We start from the raw sequence: 18,754 nt of genomic DNA, 5'->3' as shown, positions 1-18,754 counted from the left end.
ATCCTTTTCACTGCGTTTAATTTTCACTTCCTACACACCTCAAACAAAACTATAATTTAGACATCTCTTTCACACGCACACACGTACACATCGTTTTATCTAAAGGTCACGTGCTCTTACTAATGTTATCTGAACAATAAAAGGATTGCCATCATGTTGAGGATGTACCACTAGAATCACTTCCTTGGAGGTGGTTACTGTAAACGGTCATCTCTGTCACAGTAACATTAGAGGAAATCAAATCTGAAAGGTCATGGTTCCAGAGACATGCAATGGAAAATGTTATGGGTGTAAACGATATCTCTAAGCTGCTCTTTCATGAGAACCAGATTTCCCAAAAAAAAGGTCTTAAGCAAGAACTATCCAAAAATACATTTTAAAAAAGTTTTAAAAACCTTTGATGGGTAATAAAGGTCCGGTCCTGCCAGCACCGGCTGTTTCATTAAGAGCTACCAGTGTGTTTGGAAAAGCCGCCTCATCTGAAGCAGGGCTCAGTCTTTTGATCCTCTCACAATGGTTCCAATACGCAGGAGTATGTCAGTCGTGTGGAGACCAATGGAAGAACAACCATCTGGAGGGAGCTGGACAGATATTCATTCACCTGAATGAGTTACACAGAGGGAGAAAACAAAAGACCAAAGAGCTATCATCACAGCGAGCGTCCAAGACTCATCACATGAGCATCATTACTGTGGGAAAGTAACGCAAGTCACACAAATTTTTGTTGTTGGTTATGCCTTTGTTCAGGGAATGGACATTTGACAAACTGTGCACGTTTTTTAAAACAGTACCGTGAACACGATCGCAATGCCTGGATTTAAAGGTGAAAACATGGTTAATGGGAGTCATGATGAGATGAACACTACAAAAGGGTTTTGAAGTTTTCTTGTGAACAGTTTGGGATTTTTTTATCTATTGATTTCCTCACACTGTTCATTTTGTTAAGACACATATTCGCTTTACATACTAGCCCAAACCAGTATGTACAGCTGCTATTCTTCCTTTGATGGGCCAATCAAATCAATGAATTAACCATTTAAACCTGCCCCCCCACCTGTAACGCAGCCAGTGTCCATAATGCAGCCAGTGAGTCAGTAACCAATTGCATTGGCTCATGAGTCAGCATGACAGCTGTGTTAGACACTTAAAGCCATTTCCTCTTTCTGAATATGTTTTCGCTTTTGTGAGGGGAAGAGAAGCCCAGGTTTCAGATCAGCAGCACATGGAGGCAACACATGCTCGCTCCTGAGCCAATGGGCGCTGCTTCAACACTATGTTTCGACCAGGGTTCCTTCCTCCTAACCACCAAGCAGAGTCACTGGCACCGCATTGGGACGTTTTGCCCTTTAAAAACCACATAAGTGAAAAACAGCATGGCTTCCAACAATCTGTCAGCACTACATGACATAAAATCATGTGCATGATTGTGGACACTGAAGTATCTATGAGAGCTTTGATTTAGCCAGGGGCTTAAGAAAACATACATACACACACTGCATGAATAATTAGGCAAATATTATTTCTCAGCTTCATTTTACTGGTGAACAAATATGATGGTTTCAGTTGATCCCAAATGTTTCACATTAAATGATTTACCAAAGAAAAAATGCCACTTGTCTCTCAGGGCAAGTTAGCATGCACTTTTTATGCAACATTTTGTGTCTACAATCGGACAATTACATTTCAAATTGTTTTCTTCACTTGTTTATTTTTCAGTCAAAGTTTTGGCCTGTCAAAACTATTCATTGATGAATAAAGTCCCCCTTCTTTTTAAGAACTTCCTTAAGGCCTTCCATCCATTTAATTCATCAGTGTCTTGATCTATTTATATTCAATTTTAGCTCAGGTAGCTCCCAAACACTGTTCAAAGAGGTGAATTGTATTCCCTCTCTGTAAATCTCACACTTTAGAATGGCCCAGAAGTTCTCAGTGGCATTTCAGGGCATTTGCACACTTGTCCTGAATTCTTGAGTCCACACCTACAATCAGTTCTGTGCTCATTTGAGGGAGGGGCTCATCATCACTGGTTTGCTTTCACACAGAAGAATTCCACCTGAACCGTGGATTGGTTGCACAATTCCCTGCATCACTTTTCTGGCGCAGGTCTGCAGAATATTAGCCACTAGCTGTGCAGGAGTACATGGAAACAAGGGGAAAATTTGTAGCCATACATGTCAGCAGAGACCTGCGAATCCTATGATGGCCTCAGTAAACACACAGTAACCTTGCTTCAGTGCTATGGGACTATTATATGGATAGTCTACATGAAATACATGGCAGTTTTTTTCCCCACCATCCTGACACATGATAAGCTAATTGACATGATTGGTTCATTTTGTAACATGGCTGCATTGACCTAGCACGCAGCCCCACATGTGGTGCCGGGAGCAGATAGCTTCCACACCCCCAGCAGACTGCACCAGAGCTTACTAGAAGCAAACCCCAGTCCGCTGATTTCAGAAGTTCCAGAGATTGGTGCTTTGGACCACTCCCAGGCTCCAAAACAGCTTTCACACTTGACCAAATATATCAAACTGACAGAGCAAGTGGACCTGGGTCTAGACAAGCTCTAGTGTGAAAACACCTTAAGTCAGATGAGGAAATTGTGCCATCTTTGATGCCTTTGCCGACTAGCCAAGCAGTGGAGTACCTCAATGTAGGTAATGGAGCATTATCCTGCATGAAGATCATGGCCTTCTTGTGTGCCATCAACTTCTTCCTGTGTTGTCATGTTTCAGCCTTCTTTACATTCACCATGTCTCACCAGGTCACAGTCTTGACATATGGCAGCACTGGAATCTAAAGGGTTCCTAGTAACCTCACATTTTATTCTCAAGATTTTTTCAGTAATCTTGTACTGTTTCTTCTCTTCTCTTTTTGTGATCCTAATGAGTAACTAATCTCATGCTTAGTCAGGGGTCACACCTCAATATTGTTGCTGATTACAGAGTGCTGTGTCCCTCTGATGGGGAGTTTACAATTTTGGACTTTTCAGTCTCAGCTAAAGCCAGTTTCTTGGTCCATTTTCCTGAGGTAGAGAAGCTTTCGACTAGTTACGCACACCTCATATAGGGTGTTAAACACTTTAAGCCACACCCTTCTACACACACACAAACATTTCCCCCCCCCCCCCATTCCAAGGAGTAATTACAGTATAAAGTTACTGTACTGTTGTAAAAAAGGGTTCCAGAGAAACAGGACATTTCAGACAGAGGTCCTTCATCAGCTCTTTCAGTTTCCTAACTTCATTGCTTCATAGGAACCACTGGCAATGCAACCACATAGGTCATTAATGCAGTGTCCATTACTATTAAAAGAAGAATCATACCTTGGATGAGGCATAAGACGGACCAGCAAGAAAACTTTAGTAACAGGAAGTTCCTCTGTTCTTTGAAATATGAGCTCTCACCATGCTGTTGGGAAAGCCGCATCAGAAAAAAAAGCTAACCCTTAACAAAAAAAAAGAAAAAATGAACGGGACGTGGGCCTGCGTGCACCATGGAAACACGAGACAGCATTCACATACACATGTATATTTAACAGGGCTGTAGCAATATTTACTTGCAATTTGAAAGTATATGTGGCACTGCAACACAGTTATTAAATTCAGATAGCCACATACTTACAGCATATTTTTAAAGTTTGTTTTGTTGGCGTGTCACTGTCATGTTATTGTGAAATAAAATGTTAATGCAAAGTTAAACTAAATGTAAAAATGCCACAAAACCATTTTAAATGCCACTAGAAAACTTGCTTAAAATAAGTAAATGCAGCTTCAGAGTCGTTTCCTGACAAATTGATAAATAAAAAAATTCTTTAAGCAAATTTGGATAAACACGAACCTGAAACACACCGTTACACTTAAATAAAACATAATAATTGCACTCCATTGTCCTGTACATTCATATCCGACATTCCTTTGTTTACAGCATGGGGGGGTGGGGAAGCAGTCCGACAAGAGACATGAATGACAAGCCACAAAAAACAAACGTTTCTACTCCCATCTTCTCTACTGAGCACACCAAAAACAGACCCCACCCTACACCTCCCCTGTCCCCCTTTTCACCCAAAAGCAAAATTATATACATCTCCATTTTTTGCAATTAAATAACTCCTTCCTTCGGCCGTGCCTTCGCGTTGTTCAGTCGTTGTACGGTTTGGATTTGAAGCACGGGTCGTCACGGAGCAAGCCAACGAAGATCTTCTCGTGGGCGCGGTGTGTGGAGGCGGCACCGATGACCCGGCTCAGCCTCTTCAGGGTCCGGAGCAGGGGGCGTGGGACGCCCCGCGAGCGCAGCTCGCGCAGGGACTGGGCAAGGGCCTTGGCCAGGTCCTGTCCCTCGTTGCGGCTCTTCCAGAGATGGAGCAGCTGTGCCACGTGCCGCTGCGACGGGCATGACAGCGTCAGCGCCCGCACCGCCTCCTCGCTCACCCTCTCGCCAGGGAGGCTGTCCGCCAGGGCCAGCAGGTTGTACAGCGTCATGTTCTTTAGGCTGGTGCAGCGAGAAACCTTGCGCTCACAGTGGTCCATTCCTGGAGCAGAGCGGGAAAAACGGATGAGCCATGGATGAGACGAGACATGCTGGGTTCTTAATCCCCAAAACATGCTGCCTTTTTTACTTTCTCCTTTAACATAAAATGTAGCATAAAAGTGTGCCAATTTTGATATGAAAACGACCAAATAAAGCTTGAAAATGTATAGATTATAGCAGATTCATAGCAAACATTTTGAACAAATGCACAGGTAATTAGTTAGACATTTCAGTTTCATTTAATTTCCATTCAGTTACTTTTATTGAACAATTGTTCATGGCAAACTAATCTTAAAACACAGCCACATGATCAATGCCATTAAGTCCACATTGTAGTTTATAGACTTTCGACAAAGTAGAAAGTCTCCAATTGGCAAAAAGGTGCAACAAAATTGGTTCATGGAGGAACACTAGTACGATAAGAGACTGGCATAGCAGCATGAGTCTATGGAGCAAAGTTGTTGGGTGCCAGCAGCAAAAGCGAGTGTTGGCGGTTGGACGGTGCGGAGCATGTTTTCCTGGCACACATCAAGTCTCCTGATACCCACTGAAGAGTGTCTGAATGGGACGATGACTTGGAATATTGATTGCAAGTTCTTTCCTTCATAGCCACAGTTATGCACACCGAGATGTTCTCTTTTGCATAAAACATTCCTCTCTACAATGTGCTGCTATATTGTACTGTGGTTACATTTTTCACAATCTTTAGCACACCCATTCCAAGTTTCATATCCAGGGTCCAGAATGGGTTTCATAGTTCACACCCTTCCATAGTTAGACAAAGTAAAGGCTACTTAGTGTGGCCACTTCTCTGTTAGTCAGTGAAACATAACGGTTGGCCCAAAAACAGCGAACAAAATGTAAAAGATCATTTGAAAAGGACTCATCTGAATTCCACTTTGCAGATCCCTTAAGTAGCCGTGACGCTGGTTTCTTCTAAAATTAGTCAGACTGCACACATCCCCTTTTCAAATCTCTGTTTGAGACTACAGGCTATTACAAAAGCGATCCTCTTTCGTGTCAAGTGTACACGGTGGAAGTATGGTGGTGGTATGACGGTGTAGGCAGTGTCTTCATGGCATTCAGTCCATACAGGTGCCAGGTAGTGTCTAATATTGCTGCAAAGTTTAACCACACTCAGACTGTGGAGATCTGCATCATGAGGCACGATTTGACAGAGAAACATGACAGACATGCAGCATCCAGGCCAAGTCATGCTGTTCTGAAGGCCAAATGAACTGCAGTGCTCTACTTGATGGATGTGCCTGATAGACTGGCTAAATCAGTATGATAATGCAATTCAGAAGCATTTGTAAGACTCTCTACTTCTGTCTTTCCATGGGCAAAGCTAGATTGAGGTGAATAAACTGTGTGCAATGTGACAGGTGCCGCATGACTTCATTGTGTGATGAGCTTTTAGCGTATTAGTAAGGACATTTTACTTAGCTGTTGGATGTTCACATTTATTATTTTGTTGATGTTGAAGTGTAACAGTATTACTCTGCGGGCACCATGTCCTTCATGAAGATCTGCACAGCAAAAGTCCCCAAGTTGAATGAACATCTGTAATACTGTTGCACAAACTTTAACAGTGTTCGTTTATGTTTAGCTGGACTTCCATCAATGCGCTAGGTACCGACTCAACAGTAGGGTTTCTGCGGTTGGAACTAAACAAAAAAAAACTGTCTGCATATCTGCTGACAGTATAGAAACATCTGAGGACTCAAACAGAGAACAGAGATTTAAAATCCTGGTGTTAACTGAGCTCATTCGTGCATTTCAATGTTAATGAGTTGCCGAAACAAGTCACCACACTGTGGTAAATAAAGCAAAATTCTGACTATGCAAATCCACCATCAGAAGTTACAAAAACTATCCAAAATTTAACTGCTTAGGAAACTATACCCAATTCTGAGACCTCACAAGACATAAGCCCTTCCCAAAACAAATCAAAGCCAAGACTATGCTGCTGAAGACTATGTCTTAATCTGCCATCTGAAGCCAGAAACCCTACCACAAATGCCAGCAAAACATTTGATTCTTTGCTAAAATAAAATGTACTGAAAGCTAAACATCTACACCAGTGTAGGTTGACTTAAACTGTCTTAAGGTCACCTTGAACTGTTACCTACTGTTCTTTGTGTTCTCAATCACACCATAGATTATTTCAAAACACACACCAGAAAGCTTAGTTACGTGGCGCATGGTCAGACCACAATAAAGGCCTGAATCAGCTGATGCTTCATTCATTTCCCACAAGGATATGAAAAGATGCCACATATGTGAGTAAACTGTAGGCAAAATAGTTTTCAGATACTCCAATATACCACAATGACAGCAGTACAGCTGGTCTTCAGTCGTCCAACATTCACACGGCATTCCACTGCTGTGTTCCCTGTACTGGTTTCCAGTAGCCTCTAAATCAAGTTTAAATCCCTGATGCTCACCTACAAAGCTAAGAATGGACTTGCCCCTCCATACATAATGACAACGGTCAAAGCCTGGTCCGTACCTCAAGTACTTCGAACCTGAAGTACGGCTCGGCTTGAAACCCCATCCATCATGTCTTGGGGCAGACAAGCATCGGGACTCTTTGCTGTCCTGGCCCCAGATGGTGGGACAAACTTGCAATCTTCCCTTGCAATTTTCAAATGCAGACTGAAGTCTTATTTGAGGAGTATTTTAAATGCACTTAAAGAAATATTGCACTACTGTTGATTAATTGAACCCGTTTAGCAGTTACTGTCGGTATTGCAGTTATTGCTGTTCAGTATTGTATATGACCTCATTTTGTAACTCTTTAGTATCAGTATTGACTCCTGTATCTAGCAGTATCCTAGTTTAACGGTATCTTGGATTCTAATGCATTTTACTGGCTAGGATGTATTCTATGAGCAGATGACAAAGCACTTTTATCCAGAGTGGCATACAAAAAAAGTCCGCTAAAAGCCATAAATGTAATTGTAGGGCAGTCCTGGCTGCCTGGAGGTCAGGTGCTCTGACCTTGGATGATGCTGTAGAGCTTGTCCTGGTCCTTGTTCTGCTCCCTCCACAGTCGCAGCACCTGCGTGACCTGTTGCTGGCGGGTGCATGACTTCTTCAAGTGCTCCAGGTTCTTCCAGTCCACTCTGCGGCCGGGCAGGCTGTCCAGGAGACGCTCTACAGGGGCCCAGGGCAGCAGCGGCGACAACAGGAACTGAAATATGGCATCCTCACACAGAGTGATGTCTGGGGAAGGGGGGAATGAATAGAGAGCAGTTCAGAGGACAGGCAAAAGAGAGGAGAAAAAAAAAAAAACCAAACAGCACACATTATTGTGGGCAGAACAAAAGCAGGGAAAGCAATAAATGATGGTCATAATTAAAGCAAACTTCACAGTTACGTGCATTTGCACCCCCCCACATGTATTACAATGTTTTAAATTATGCTTTTGTGTGTGAAATGTGTGCTTCTAAAGTAAAACTGCAGCAAAGACAGAACAAGCAAAATAGCTTCCAGATACCACAATGAGAAATATTCCCACGCAGTGCTATTACATTATGGTAAGACCTCGTAAAGAACAGGATGCAGGTAATATTCTAACTGATGTGCCTGTGTTGTGTTGTGATTAGTGATGCACTGCTAATCTTTAAACGCTTCCCTGAAGTGCACCGCTTTATAAGAAGCACCCATAAAAAATCCCAAGCTTTCACCTCTGCATGGTGACAAACTTTATTAGGTACACTCATCCTATAGGTGTAGTTTATAGTGTACCATTATACACTGTTGCCAGGAACCTTTCAGTCAGGCACAATTGTCATTTTCTGACCACAAGACTGCTGATAAGCCCCTATGATCTCAGTGATATCACCGTCAGCCCAGTATGAGCTTGATGGTAGACGTTGCACTTTTATGGTAGTGTCAGTGACGCAGGGGAGGTGCACACAGGACATACAGTGCATGGACCCCAGGAGATGACATTAACAAATATAATAATAAGCAAACAAACAAACAAACATAATTTTAGAAAAAGCCCTCCACCCTGCCTCTTGTGGTTGGGTCCCTTAATTTTGCGCTACGCCAATGGGTACTGTGGTATGAAACTGACCACAGATAAAGATCTGGAGGAAGGCCAATACAAACTGTTGACAAGAACAGTGAACAACAGTGTGTGTCTGGGGGTAAAAATACAGAAAAATTCTTATCTTTAAGCAATGCATGTGCAGCCACTACCAGCACTAAATCTCAGCGACCGCAGAAGCAACTCGGATGGCTGCTAACACACAAAAGCGGCGTGAGTTTATGCCTCACTGTTGAAGTGATTAGTCTCACAGTTTTTAGACATCTGTTGAGACTATTCAGAATATCTAGGGCAATTCCCAGCAGGCTGATGGTAACTTTAGCCTTTCAAATTGTCACCAAAACAGGAGCAAGTAAAAAGGATACTGCCACGCTTAAATACGTTTCATTTAACATGTTTATACCGGTGAATAGATCCTATTGTCATTATTTTTTTGAACTACTTCAACTTTTCCCTGACTTTTAAATATCCCTTCATAAAAAAGGGCGGGGTCGTGTTTTGTTGAGCGTGTAGCGCGGTGTCCGTGTCCTGCTAGGATAACAGTCTTTCGCATGTCCTCGACGCCTCGCTGACCGTGTCCAGTCACTTTCAATTGCAATTTAAATATGAGGGGGGGAAAAAACAGCTTCGACTGTTGCTGCAATACCCACACTTCTGGTAGATACATTTTGTCCATCATTGGACTTGACATGTTTTTCATATTGCACGTCTTCAAAAAGATAACATATTCTGACAGCACCCAGTCAAAAGCCTGCGTGTTGACAGATCCTCTGAAGCAGGCATTTTGGCATGGCTCAGTGAATGTGCTCACTATTTGGAGCCTCAATATTATGCCACTACTAGTGACTGATTGTAGCGATATGTGACCTCAAGGAAGAGAGTAATGTCCGGTGGCATACTTCCAGAGCGTGATATGCTTGCAAGAACAATTTACTTCTGGTTTAGCCATGTTCCCCAGCGACATTCCTCAAATCTCAGCATACAGTTCACATACAGGTCAGTGCAAGCCTCCCTCTTGCCTCACCTCAAACAGCCAAGACGGTGATCAGTGAAAGGGAGAATGCTTGACTTTCACATCCTTCCAGGATATGCAATATCCTCAACACTGCCCAGATCTCTGACTAAGGACAGTCCAGAGCCCTCACTCAGATTTGCATGTCTGACTCAGCTTCCTCCATAAAAATACAGCCAAAAATGGATGTCACTTACTAAATGATTCGTCATGGTGCTATCAAGATCCAAGTGAACAGTGCTAAACATTTCTCAATTCTGTGCCACCTTTCAATCAATCGACAAGTAAGAAAGAACTCACAAACCGAAGGCTTTTTAAAAACATAAGTAAGAAATCTTCAGAAATAGGCATAAAGCTGATGTCAGTGATGTTTTAAATAAGCCTTCTGCGAAATTGTCTTTACAACCTGATAAATAAAATAGTTGCGCTGAGAAAATTAAATATCTGCACCCATCCTGGGCTCTGTAATCTGTAATCTAACTAATGCTCTGTGGTTAATACAGAATCAGGGAACTTCTTTCCAAATAGACAGTTCTACCTGCCTTCCAGTTATTTTGTGCATACATGAGAGTATGTCCATTTTACTGCTTGTGGCAGTGTACGTGATGCATCATGTGAATAGCGACCGGTGAGTAAGATATGGATATTACAAATTGTAAACAATGGGTACAGTCATGTACAACAGAAGCACCAATACCAATTCAACAAAATTTTTGGCCAGTTAAGGAACGAACAAACAAAAATCAAAACTAATAAATTGTTCCACATTATACAACAGTGTCCCCAGTGTTATATCCAGTTGTCAAAGCCAAAGTCAGCCAAAGCCAACGCTGCCCATTTTCATTATTTGACTCTTCAGTTATGCCTTGCACCCTCCCTAAATGACACCCCTCACATGCGTCTGGGCTTTTGGGGCTGACATGCCTCGTTGGTGTAAAACGCTCACCATCATAACAGTCCGTGTCCTGTGGGGAGCAGTCGGAGGCATACTCGCCCTCGCATGCCGTGTCCTGGGCAGACGAACCTGGCCGGGCAGTCTTCAGGCCAAGCTGGGAGCAGTTGCGGTGGTGCTGGCATGGCTCCGTGGCGGAGGTCATGCTGGAGAAAAACCCTGGGCGGCACTCCTCACACACAGTGTCGCTGTCGGGCGTGCCTGCAAAACAAACACACGCACACTCTGTACGGAAATTCAGCAAGCATATGGGTAGCCAAGCAATATGAGGCAGTGCTGCATGTTTTTCATGAGAGACACTGAATGAATAACATGGTTAACTGTGCTTTGCAGCTTCAAAAGGCATGACATATTTTGGGAAGTCCGCTTCTGATAAGCCAAAGCCTAAAATGCAAATATCTCCAGTGGGAGTTAAGACAGCCACTTCAGAAGCTGCAGGTGACTAGAGAACGCAACTTCCTTAATTTACCTAAACACAAAGGAAACAAGGCATCTCCCACATCTAGTCAAATAATTCCTCCTCACGACTCTTTTCTCATAAATAAAGAGCTCATGCGTGAAACAGGTGGGTGTGAGACACCTGCCTCATACCCATACAGCATATTCAAATGGAAAAACCTTGAGGTCCGAGTCTGGTAATCGGAAAGAAGGAACTGACACCTTCCTGCTAAGAGGCACGGAGAAGTCCATCTCACACGCGCGCACGCGCAAATTGTAAAAAAACAAAACAGCATATCAGATCCAAGACCTGGATAACAGTAAACTCTAAATACACAAACGTTGTTGGGATGGGATTATTCTATGATAAACAAGAAGAAAAGATATGCAGAGTCTTACAGAAGATTCTGTAAGAAACTAACTCCAGGTTGCTGAACAGTTTTAGATTCAAAGATCTCTGTCGCCATCATATGGAGTGAAATTTCATTACATCAACAAACTACATCACAACACCATGTGCTGCCAATGTACTAACACTAAGTACAAAATAATATCTGTAATTAAACAGTACACTGTCAAATCCAAAACCCATCCAGCATAATGTTGTGCTACGTCCAGTTCATGATGTTTCCAACAAATCTCTCTTCTTCACTTGCTATGGAAGCCATTTCTGTTTGACTACACATGGGGTGCTTGGCAAAAGAATTCCCCCCTGGCGAGAACCTCTAGATTCTCCCTGGATTTGCTGTTTGGAGCCCGCAAAGCAGGGAGGGAGAGGGTGGACCCTGATTAGAACGTAAACAAAAGATCCTGGATGGCACACAAATCCACCCATCCTAAGATCCAGCCGCCAAGGCCACCGTGGCCAGGGAAGCCTGCAGGCTGTCGCAGGCCTGTGCCGCTGTGGCTGAAAGAACAGGCCGGTCACGCAGAGCAGCCGTCACCAGCAGGGGGCGTGATTGCTCCCCCCTTGCTCACCCTGGTGCTCCAAACGCTTCCGAGAGAAGCACGGAAAGATGTGGATTTGGCCCAAACATGCTGGCATCGATGGAGGAGGCTCAGACTCCCCAAAAGAATTACGATTAGGGGTCAACAGTATGTTGTTTGTTAATTGTTATCATAATACTAAGCCTTTTCAGTACTGATATTGCAAAAGGCTTCAACGCTTGAATGAACCCTCTTAAAAACCACGGTTTCCTTTTAAATGTGTGCTGTGAGTATCCTGACCAGTTCTGTGCATGTTTTGAAAATGTCCTGTGGTTTTGTTTCTGTATACATTTCTGTATTTTATTTTTTTTATATAATCGCAACACAATTTTTTTTGTTCATATCATGCAGCCCTAATCTTTGCAGCATGATGTTAATGAGGCCCTGTTCCCAGGTCAAAACCAGAAGTGTTCCTACCTAGCACAGAGACGCCTGAGCCCGGTGGGCAGGCCGTGTGTCGGACGCAGAACTCCACCACCAGATGGTAGCCGGGCTCGCACTCGCAGACGCGGTCATGCGTGCTGTTGCACTCCCTTCGCACAAGCTGCCTCTCCTTGCAGACAGCGGTGCAATGCTGGCAGCTGTCACCCCAGTGCCAGTGTCCGGCAAAGCGCCGCCGTGGGCACGGCTGACAGACGGTGGGCTCTCCGCTGGCAGTGCAGTGGCGCGACACGGCCGTTCCCGGTGGACACTGGTCGCACAGCAGAGGTTCGGAGGTGGCCGGGTCGTGGTGCTGGTACTTTGGTACATCACGGTACGCCCAGGCGACGCACATGGCGAAGAGCTGGCGAGAGAGAGGGAGAGGGAGTGAGTTGAAGGGAGAGACAGCAAGGGAGAAAAATGGAAGAGAGAGTGGGAGAGAAGGAGAGAGAGAGAGAGAGAGAGAAAGAGAGAAGGAGAGAGAGAGTGGGAGAGAAGGAGAGAGAGAGAGAGAGAGAAAGAGAGAAGGAGAGTGCACGTCAGCATTTGAGTGCATGTTTGTTCTGTTCTTTGTATAATGTATATGACATGTGCAGTGGAGAACACCTTTTTCGGTTTCCTGTGACCAATCACACAAAAACACATACAGAAATCATATAAAATCAAATTATGGACTCTTTCCATCCTCTCTTATTTTTCTTACACAATCAGTTGTTTCCAGTGCATTTCCAGCTAGTTTCTAATCTTTAGATTGGCACTCCACACCGCTCTAGTACGTGTTTAGCTTTGTCTGCTGAGAGAAAGACCAGGTGACAGCGCTAACTGCTAATGACTGAAAGGGTCCACACCCAATGCACTGTCCTAATTTGCAGATAATAAACATCTTTAATCACAAGCAGGCTGAGCACAGCTACGGTATAAGCACCAACTTTTTCATTAGACACTTCAGGCGCATTTGACATTGCAACTGTTGTTGCTAGCATTTCCATGACCAGAAAGCTCAGCTGTCAAGTAAGAAGTCAGAGGCACAGATGATATTGGAATTTCAAGACACAAAGACTTCCACAGTCCTCCAGCCATTTGGCAGGACTTTACACTCAAGGCAGTCATTATAAAGTTCCCCGACTTCACTGTTTACGTCTGAGGGCACGGAGTAAGTCTCTCTGGAAATCGTGTGCGTTTTGTACACAGAAGAATACAGGTACTGCAAACTGTGGCCTGGCCTCATGACATCATCTCTCTGTACTCCTTACAGTAGCTCTGAATCCCCCAAAAGCAAGAAAGCAAACTGGCCAGATGTACAAGGAAACCTGATTAATATACATTTATTTTTATAATCCGTGCATGAAAACATGATCTTTGATTTTTGTTTATGCATGTCCTCACTAAAGCCTATACTGGTGCATGCTAGCATTCAAAACATTCATTGAAAACCGTGTGGCCCAGATGTGCCGCGTCACTGCCGAGCGATTTTGCTCTGCGGACTTCCCCGCCGCATGGCTGCCATGAACAACAGCACGCTCCGGCTCTCGCTACGGCCCTGTTGTGATGGTGCCTGGCCCCCGTTCAGATGATCGAGAGCCACAGGGATGGTGGGGGGGGGGGGGCGGCACGCTGCCCGCCAGACCGCACTCCACACTCCAGGCCAAAGGCTGCGTCCTCCACAGCAGGTGGTGGAACTCAGCAAGGAAACCATTAAGTCCTTAAGCTCAGTTTATAGCGTGGGGAATGCCATGCATATGGCAATCAAATGGTGGAAAAGCCAACGAACTTTTAGCCTTTCACCGCTCAGGAAAAGGCTGCCATTTGACGATGCAAGTTACAGCGAAGCGAACCAAAATTACACACCAGCCTGGGGCCTTAATTACATCGTTCAAATGATCTGAAGGAAAGTCACAAAGGGTGACTCTTCTGGCCCAGGGCCAGCCTTGAATACAAACGCTTGATCTTATGGCACTGCGGCATACTGCTCCCGGGGACAACTGTACGGTTTCCGGACTGCCGTGAGGGAACGCCGCTAAAAGGGGACTTCGGGTCTCACATGGCGTGAGACAACAGTAAGGTGAGGCACTGACCTGAGAAGCAGCTTAGCACACACCACACAACTGTCACGCCTGCCCCCCGTCACACCCCTCCCACCCCACCACCCTGTCAAACCGCCGCTCAGTCACACTCTCCACCGCCGACCCGGATGAGTCTCTGGATTCCCATTCTCCTCTGAGCAGTGGCTATGCTAAGTTTCTCAGGGAGAAAGGAACAGTGGGAGACAGTGTACATGGGGATGAATCAGACACGGGGACCTCAGCACGGGCAGCACTTCAGCTTGGCTTAAGACCACAAGAGCCTCTGAAAGGCCTCGTGTGCACCTGGGGCCGATCTCTGGCCCCTACACAGCATCAGCCTCCAGTTCCACAGACAAGAGAAGGTCGCTTTCATATACTTATGCCAGTGGACCACAGAGCCCACCAACAACCCTCTTTCTCTTTTCCCAAGCAGACAACAATATGAGAACAAACTTGAAAAGACTCATTTCCTAAAGAGTGGTCTTGCAAGTCCATACAAATTCTGTTCATGTCTTTTAGACCCGTTTCACAAAATCTTTCAGGCTAACAAATGAGATGGCAGGGTTTCCCAGCATTATACAACCTGCAATTTCCACTTGTTTATTTCCTGAGTGTCCATTCTGGGGATTTTCCTAGGCAAAAGTAAGTAAATTAGCACCAATAAACATACGCCATTCTTCATAAAATGTATCAGATTTACCATCCTACAGTTAATGTCTCCTTAGTGTCTCACAGCCAGACCGACTCAAGCTGAAAACAGCAGTCTTAGAAGAGTGGTAATAATGATTAAGCAAATTGTGAAAGCAGAGTTCTGGAGCAGTGGAAACAGAAGTAGTCATTACATACTGTGTCCTCGCTCTTATCTTTATCAGAGGCCTTTATTGACGTGTTATAGTCTTTTTGTTTTGTCTGAATAATTTTGAAAAAACGAGGACGTTAGGGGCACACCGCCGTTTGGCATCTGTCGTGTGAGTCAATGTGCAAAGGGCCGTTTTGAAAAAAAAAACAAAAAAAAAAAAACACCAATGGCCCTCGGTGACAATACTACCAGTTCTGGCACAAAAGAGGAAGTGGCAGATATGCACTTCCTTTCAGAATTATTTGTTCTTTTATTTAAAAAAAACAAAACAAACAAACAAAAAAAACCCCAGTATGGGCTCAGGCCTTATTTAATGTCACCCTGGCCACTACATTGCCATTGTTAAAAGAAAACATTTATTTAAAAACAGCATGTATTTCAAAGGCTCCCTTTCTTAGACAATGAAGCAGAGTTAAATATATAAAAAAGAGGGAGGCACAGAGAGAGAGAGAGAGAGAGAGAGAGAGAGAGAGAGAGAGAGAGAGAGAGAGAGACAGACAGACAGACAGACAGACAGACAGAGACAGAGACAGAGACAGAGAGTCAACACACTGATAACTGACAGACTCAGTTTGGGGAAGTTCATTCATTTTCACCTGCTCCTGATAACAACTAGATAACAGTGACCACAACCGCTGTACACTTCATCCCAGACCACATGCATCTCCAGATTCTCAGTGTTTATGTGAACTCGCATATTCACATGCGCCCCAGTCCATTATCAATTGGAAACTGGATCTGAATGACTTCAGTTATCTGTTACACATCAGGCATGCAAATCACGTAGCAGACACGGCCTGCATGCAAAGCGCAGCATGAGAGCTGTTGCTCTGGTCACCGTCTCTCCTCTGCAGGGCAAGATCGGTACACATGGACAATGAACTGTTAACGCCATATCAAACGATCAGTTCACGATACTTCAAAATGTGTCCCCCGACTAACCGTCACCTCAAGGGGGACCGATATTTTTGCAGTCTTGCTCTGAATTACAAAGTATGTGTTTTTTTTTCGCCACTAAAAATGTTTCTCGGTATTCTCACACTAAACCGGTGTGAGTAATTACATAGCTAAATGTTGAGTCGAGTCTTGTCTCTAACCGATGTTTCCAACATCAATCAACAAGACAGACCAGGGGGAGTCTGAAAAGTCACTAAATTTGTTTTAAATACAGGTTACCATTTATTCCCACTTAAAAATGTAAGCCCCGCAGTAGAAACGACTCGAAATGGATCAAATAACGAAAATGTAGGTTTTATTGTCAATACAATATGCAGAGCTAAACGATTATTGACCATATTGTCTTCTGCTTCATTTAGTTTCCCCGGGACTGTGGATAATGGAATCCACGCAAAAATAGCACACTCTGCATAAAGCTAATAAGAGACATAGATGGGGTGAGCAATGGCTTTTTCAGCCGACTCAAAATGAACTCACCACGGCATTCAAACTAAGCGCCAGCGGCACGTCTCTTCACAGTGGGGTTTCTCAAGTCCGACAGACGTCTCGCACTTCGCCATTAAGCAAAAACACATGCAATCATGACGTCTAACGACAATTTGACGTCACGTTCTTTGATTTTTTGTTATATATTTGTCTTATCTTGGGCCATATAAGAAATCAAAGCTCCAAGCCTATCGCCGGAGAGGAAAATCGCTTTAAAAACCTAGCGTTTAATTCACCTGCGCAGTTACCCGAGCAGAACAGCCTCACCGCTGTCCGTGTGTAGTTACCCTGGGGAGTGTTTACCGGCCCTGGGGTTTTATTTATCACCTCCAAAGCCGTTGCTTTTACGCGCCGGCACGTTCGTGTCACAGAAATAGCTCGTGCGAGGAGCTGCTTTAAAAAACAAACAAACAAGCAAACAAAAACACACGCACACTTCACTGCACAAAGTTTACTTACCATGTGTAACTTCATTGCCGTCCGCGGTGACATATTTCGAGTGCTCATCCCTTGGATAGTCTGCATGAACGCGTCCGTCTCCATACTTATAGTAAAGGATAAGAGAAATGTGCCCACCCACTCATGCCCTTCCAGTCTTCCAACATGAAGCTCTTGGAAGTCTCTGGGCTAGCCACGGGGAGGGGGAAAAAACCAGGCTGGTTACTGGCAAGTGCTATGTCACTCATATACACACTCTCAGTGATTAAATATATTTCGCTTTCAAAATACGGATACTAATCAACACGTGAGAGCTGAAATTACGATGACTGACATCTGTATTGAATCACGATTATATTGTTTGTGCTTAGGCAAAACGCATCTGGACATTACCTCGCTACAGTAAAATAGAAAAAAAAACTGTCACTGGGTTATGGGTAATTAAAGGCTGGAAAAATGCTCTTTTATATTTCTCAATTCGGGATGTGAGATCTTTCCAAATGGCGCATATTGAAATTCATGGCAAAGTACACTTTTATTAAGGTTTAATCTGGATGGCCAAAACATTCTAAAAGAGTTTCACTGGCTTCAATGCAAATATTTTAGTCTGATATCAAAACTGTTTTTTCGGTTGTTATTATAAACGCCCTCATTGTGTTATTATTGGCGTTAGGTTACTTTGACAGTTGCCTCACAATTTCATATTTTCCCCCAGAATCTGTTGAGTGCACCAGGATGTACGTCGGCACTGAGTTAATACATGCGCTGGGAGGACGCCCGGTGCCACAACAGCGCCTCTGGTCCCAGAAGGGACACAGAGATTCCAGGCTGCGTCTAAAATACTTAACCGGCCCAGCTTTACAAGACAGCCACAAGGCATTCGGGTGATGTCGTTGTGGTCCCCGGTGTCCCTGCCCAAAGATATGACGTATTTGAGACCTCTCCCCGTTCCCAGCAGGTCACGCCTTGGTCGAATGAACACGCTGCCCTGAGACATCACCCTACTGATTTAAGGGCGTCTTGGAATCTTCACATTTTCGTAGAAGAATCTAATGTTTTATTGAAAATAATATTTTTAAAAGTATTTTAATATTTTAAGTGTCCAAAAATGGAATTAAAAATTTGTTGTTTTATGTTTTCTTATTTAAATTTCATGGATGTTACTGTCAAGAAGCGAATATTACTCAAAATAACATAACTGAACAATGTAGCCAAAGGCAACACTGCCTCTGGATTGTATTCCTTATCTCTTCTCTCAATAATGACTTGCATCGGCCAGTGTGCCGGCTTATTCTTGTTACACTTTATGCATGTCAGACTCAGGCATAGGCTGCAGAGAAACACTCTGGTGGTCTTGTCTTACAAACTGGTGACGTAGTGGGCTCTCCCCGGGGCATGAGACAGAAGCGATGTGAGCCACGTCTCAAAGAGGGAACACATAGCCCCCGACACGTGACACGTGTGCCCAACCGCCCACTCGCCCGCTCTTCGACCTGTGGCCAGGCTGAGCGTGTTTCTCCACTCGGCCGAAACCAGCGTGCTGGTGTGTG

The 18,754-nt window shown here is 44.1% G+C and overlaps 1 protein-coding gene across 1 annotated transcript; it reads right to left on the bottom strand.

The window, feature by feature from the left end:
• Positions 1-3,159: 3,159 nt before the first annotated feature.
• Positions 3,160-17,383, bottom strand: LOC113587068 (tumor necrosis factor receptor superfamily member 11B-like). The gene is made up of 5 exons (XM_027025570.2): positions 17,226-17,383; positions 12,399-12,765; positions 10,551-10,757; positions 7,536-7,760; positions 3,160-4,533 (listed from the first exon to the last, which is right to left on the bottom strand). The coding sequence occupies exons 1-5, from the start codon at positions 17,307-17,309 to the stop codon at positions 4,142-4,144; spliced, it is 1,275 nt and encodes a 424-aa protein (XP_026881371.2). The 5' UTR covers positions 17,310-17,383; the 3' UTR covers positions 3,160-4,141.
• Positions 17,384-18,754: the final 1,371 nt, after the last annotated feature.

This window comes from Electrophorus electricus, chromosome 10 (assembly GCF_013358815.1).
Source record: "Electrophorus electricus isolate fEleEle1 chromosome 10, fEleEle1.pri, whole genome shotgun sequence".
Taxonomy (NCBI): Eukaryota; Metazoa; Chordata; class Actinopteri; order Gymnotiformes; family Gymnotidae; genus Electrophorus; species Electrophorus electricus.
This window is presented reverse-complemented; position numbering and strand designations above follow the sequence as displayed.

What these genes read in the sequence shown, in the direction of transcription:
- LOC113587068 (XM_027025570.2), bottom strand. Translation starts at nt 17,309, where the DNA reads ATGGAGACGGACGCGTTCATGCAGACTATCCAAGGGATGAGCACTCGA. An exon ending in CGGCAATGAAGTTACACATG is followed by an intron (nt 12,766 to 17,225) that starts GTAAGTAAACTT and finishes CTCTCTCGCCAG; the next exon opens with CTCTTCGCCATGTGCGTCGC. An exon ending in GGACACGGACTGTTATGATG is followed by an intron (nt 7,761 to 10,550) that starts GTGAGCGTTTTA and finishes CCCCTTCCCCAG; the next exon opens with ACATCACTCTGTGTGAGGAT.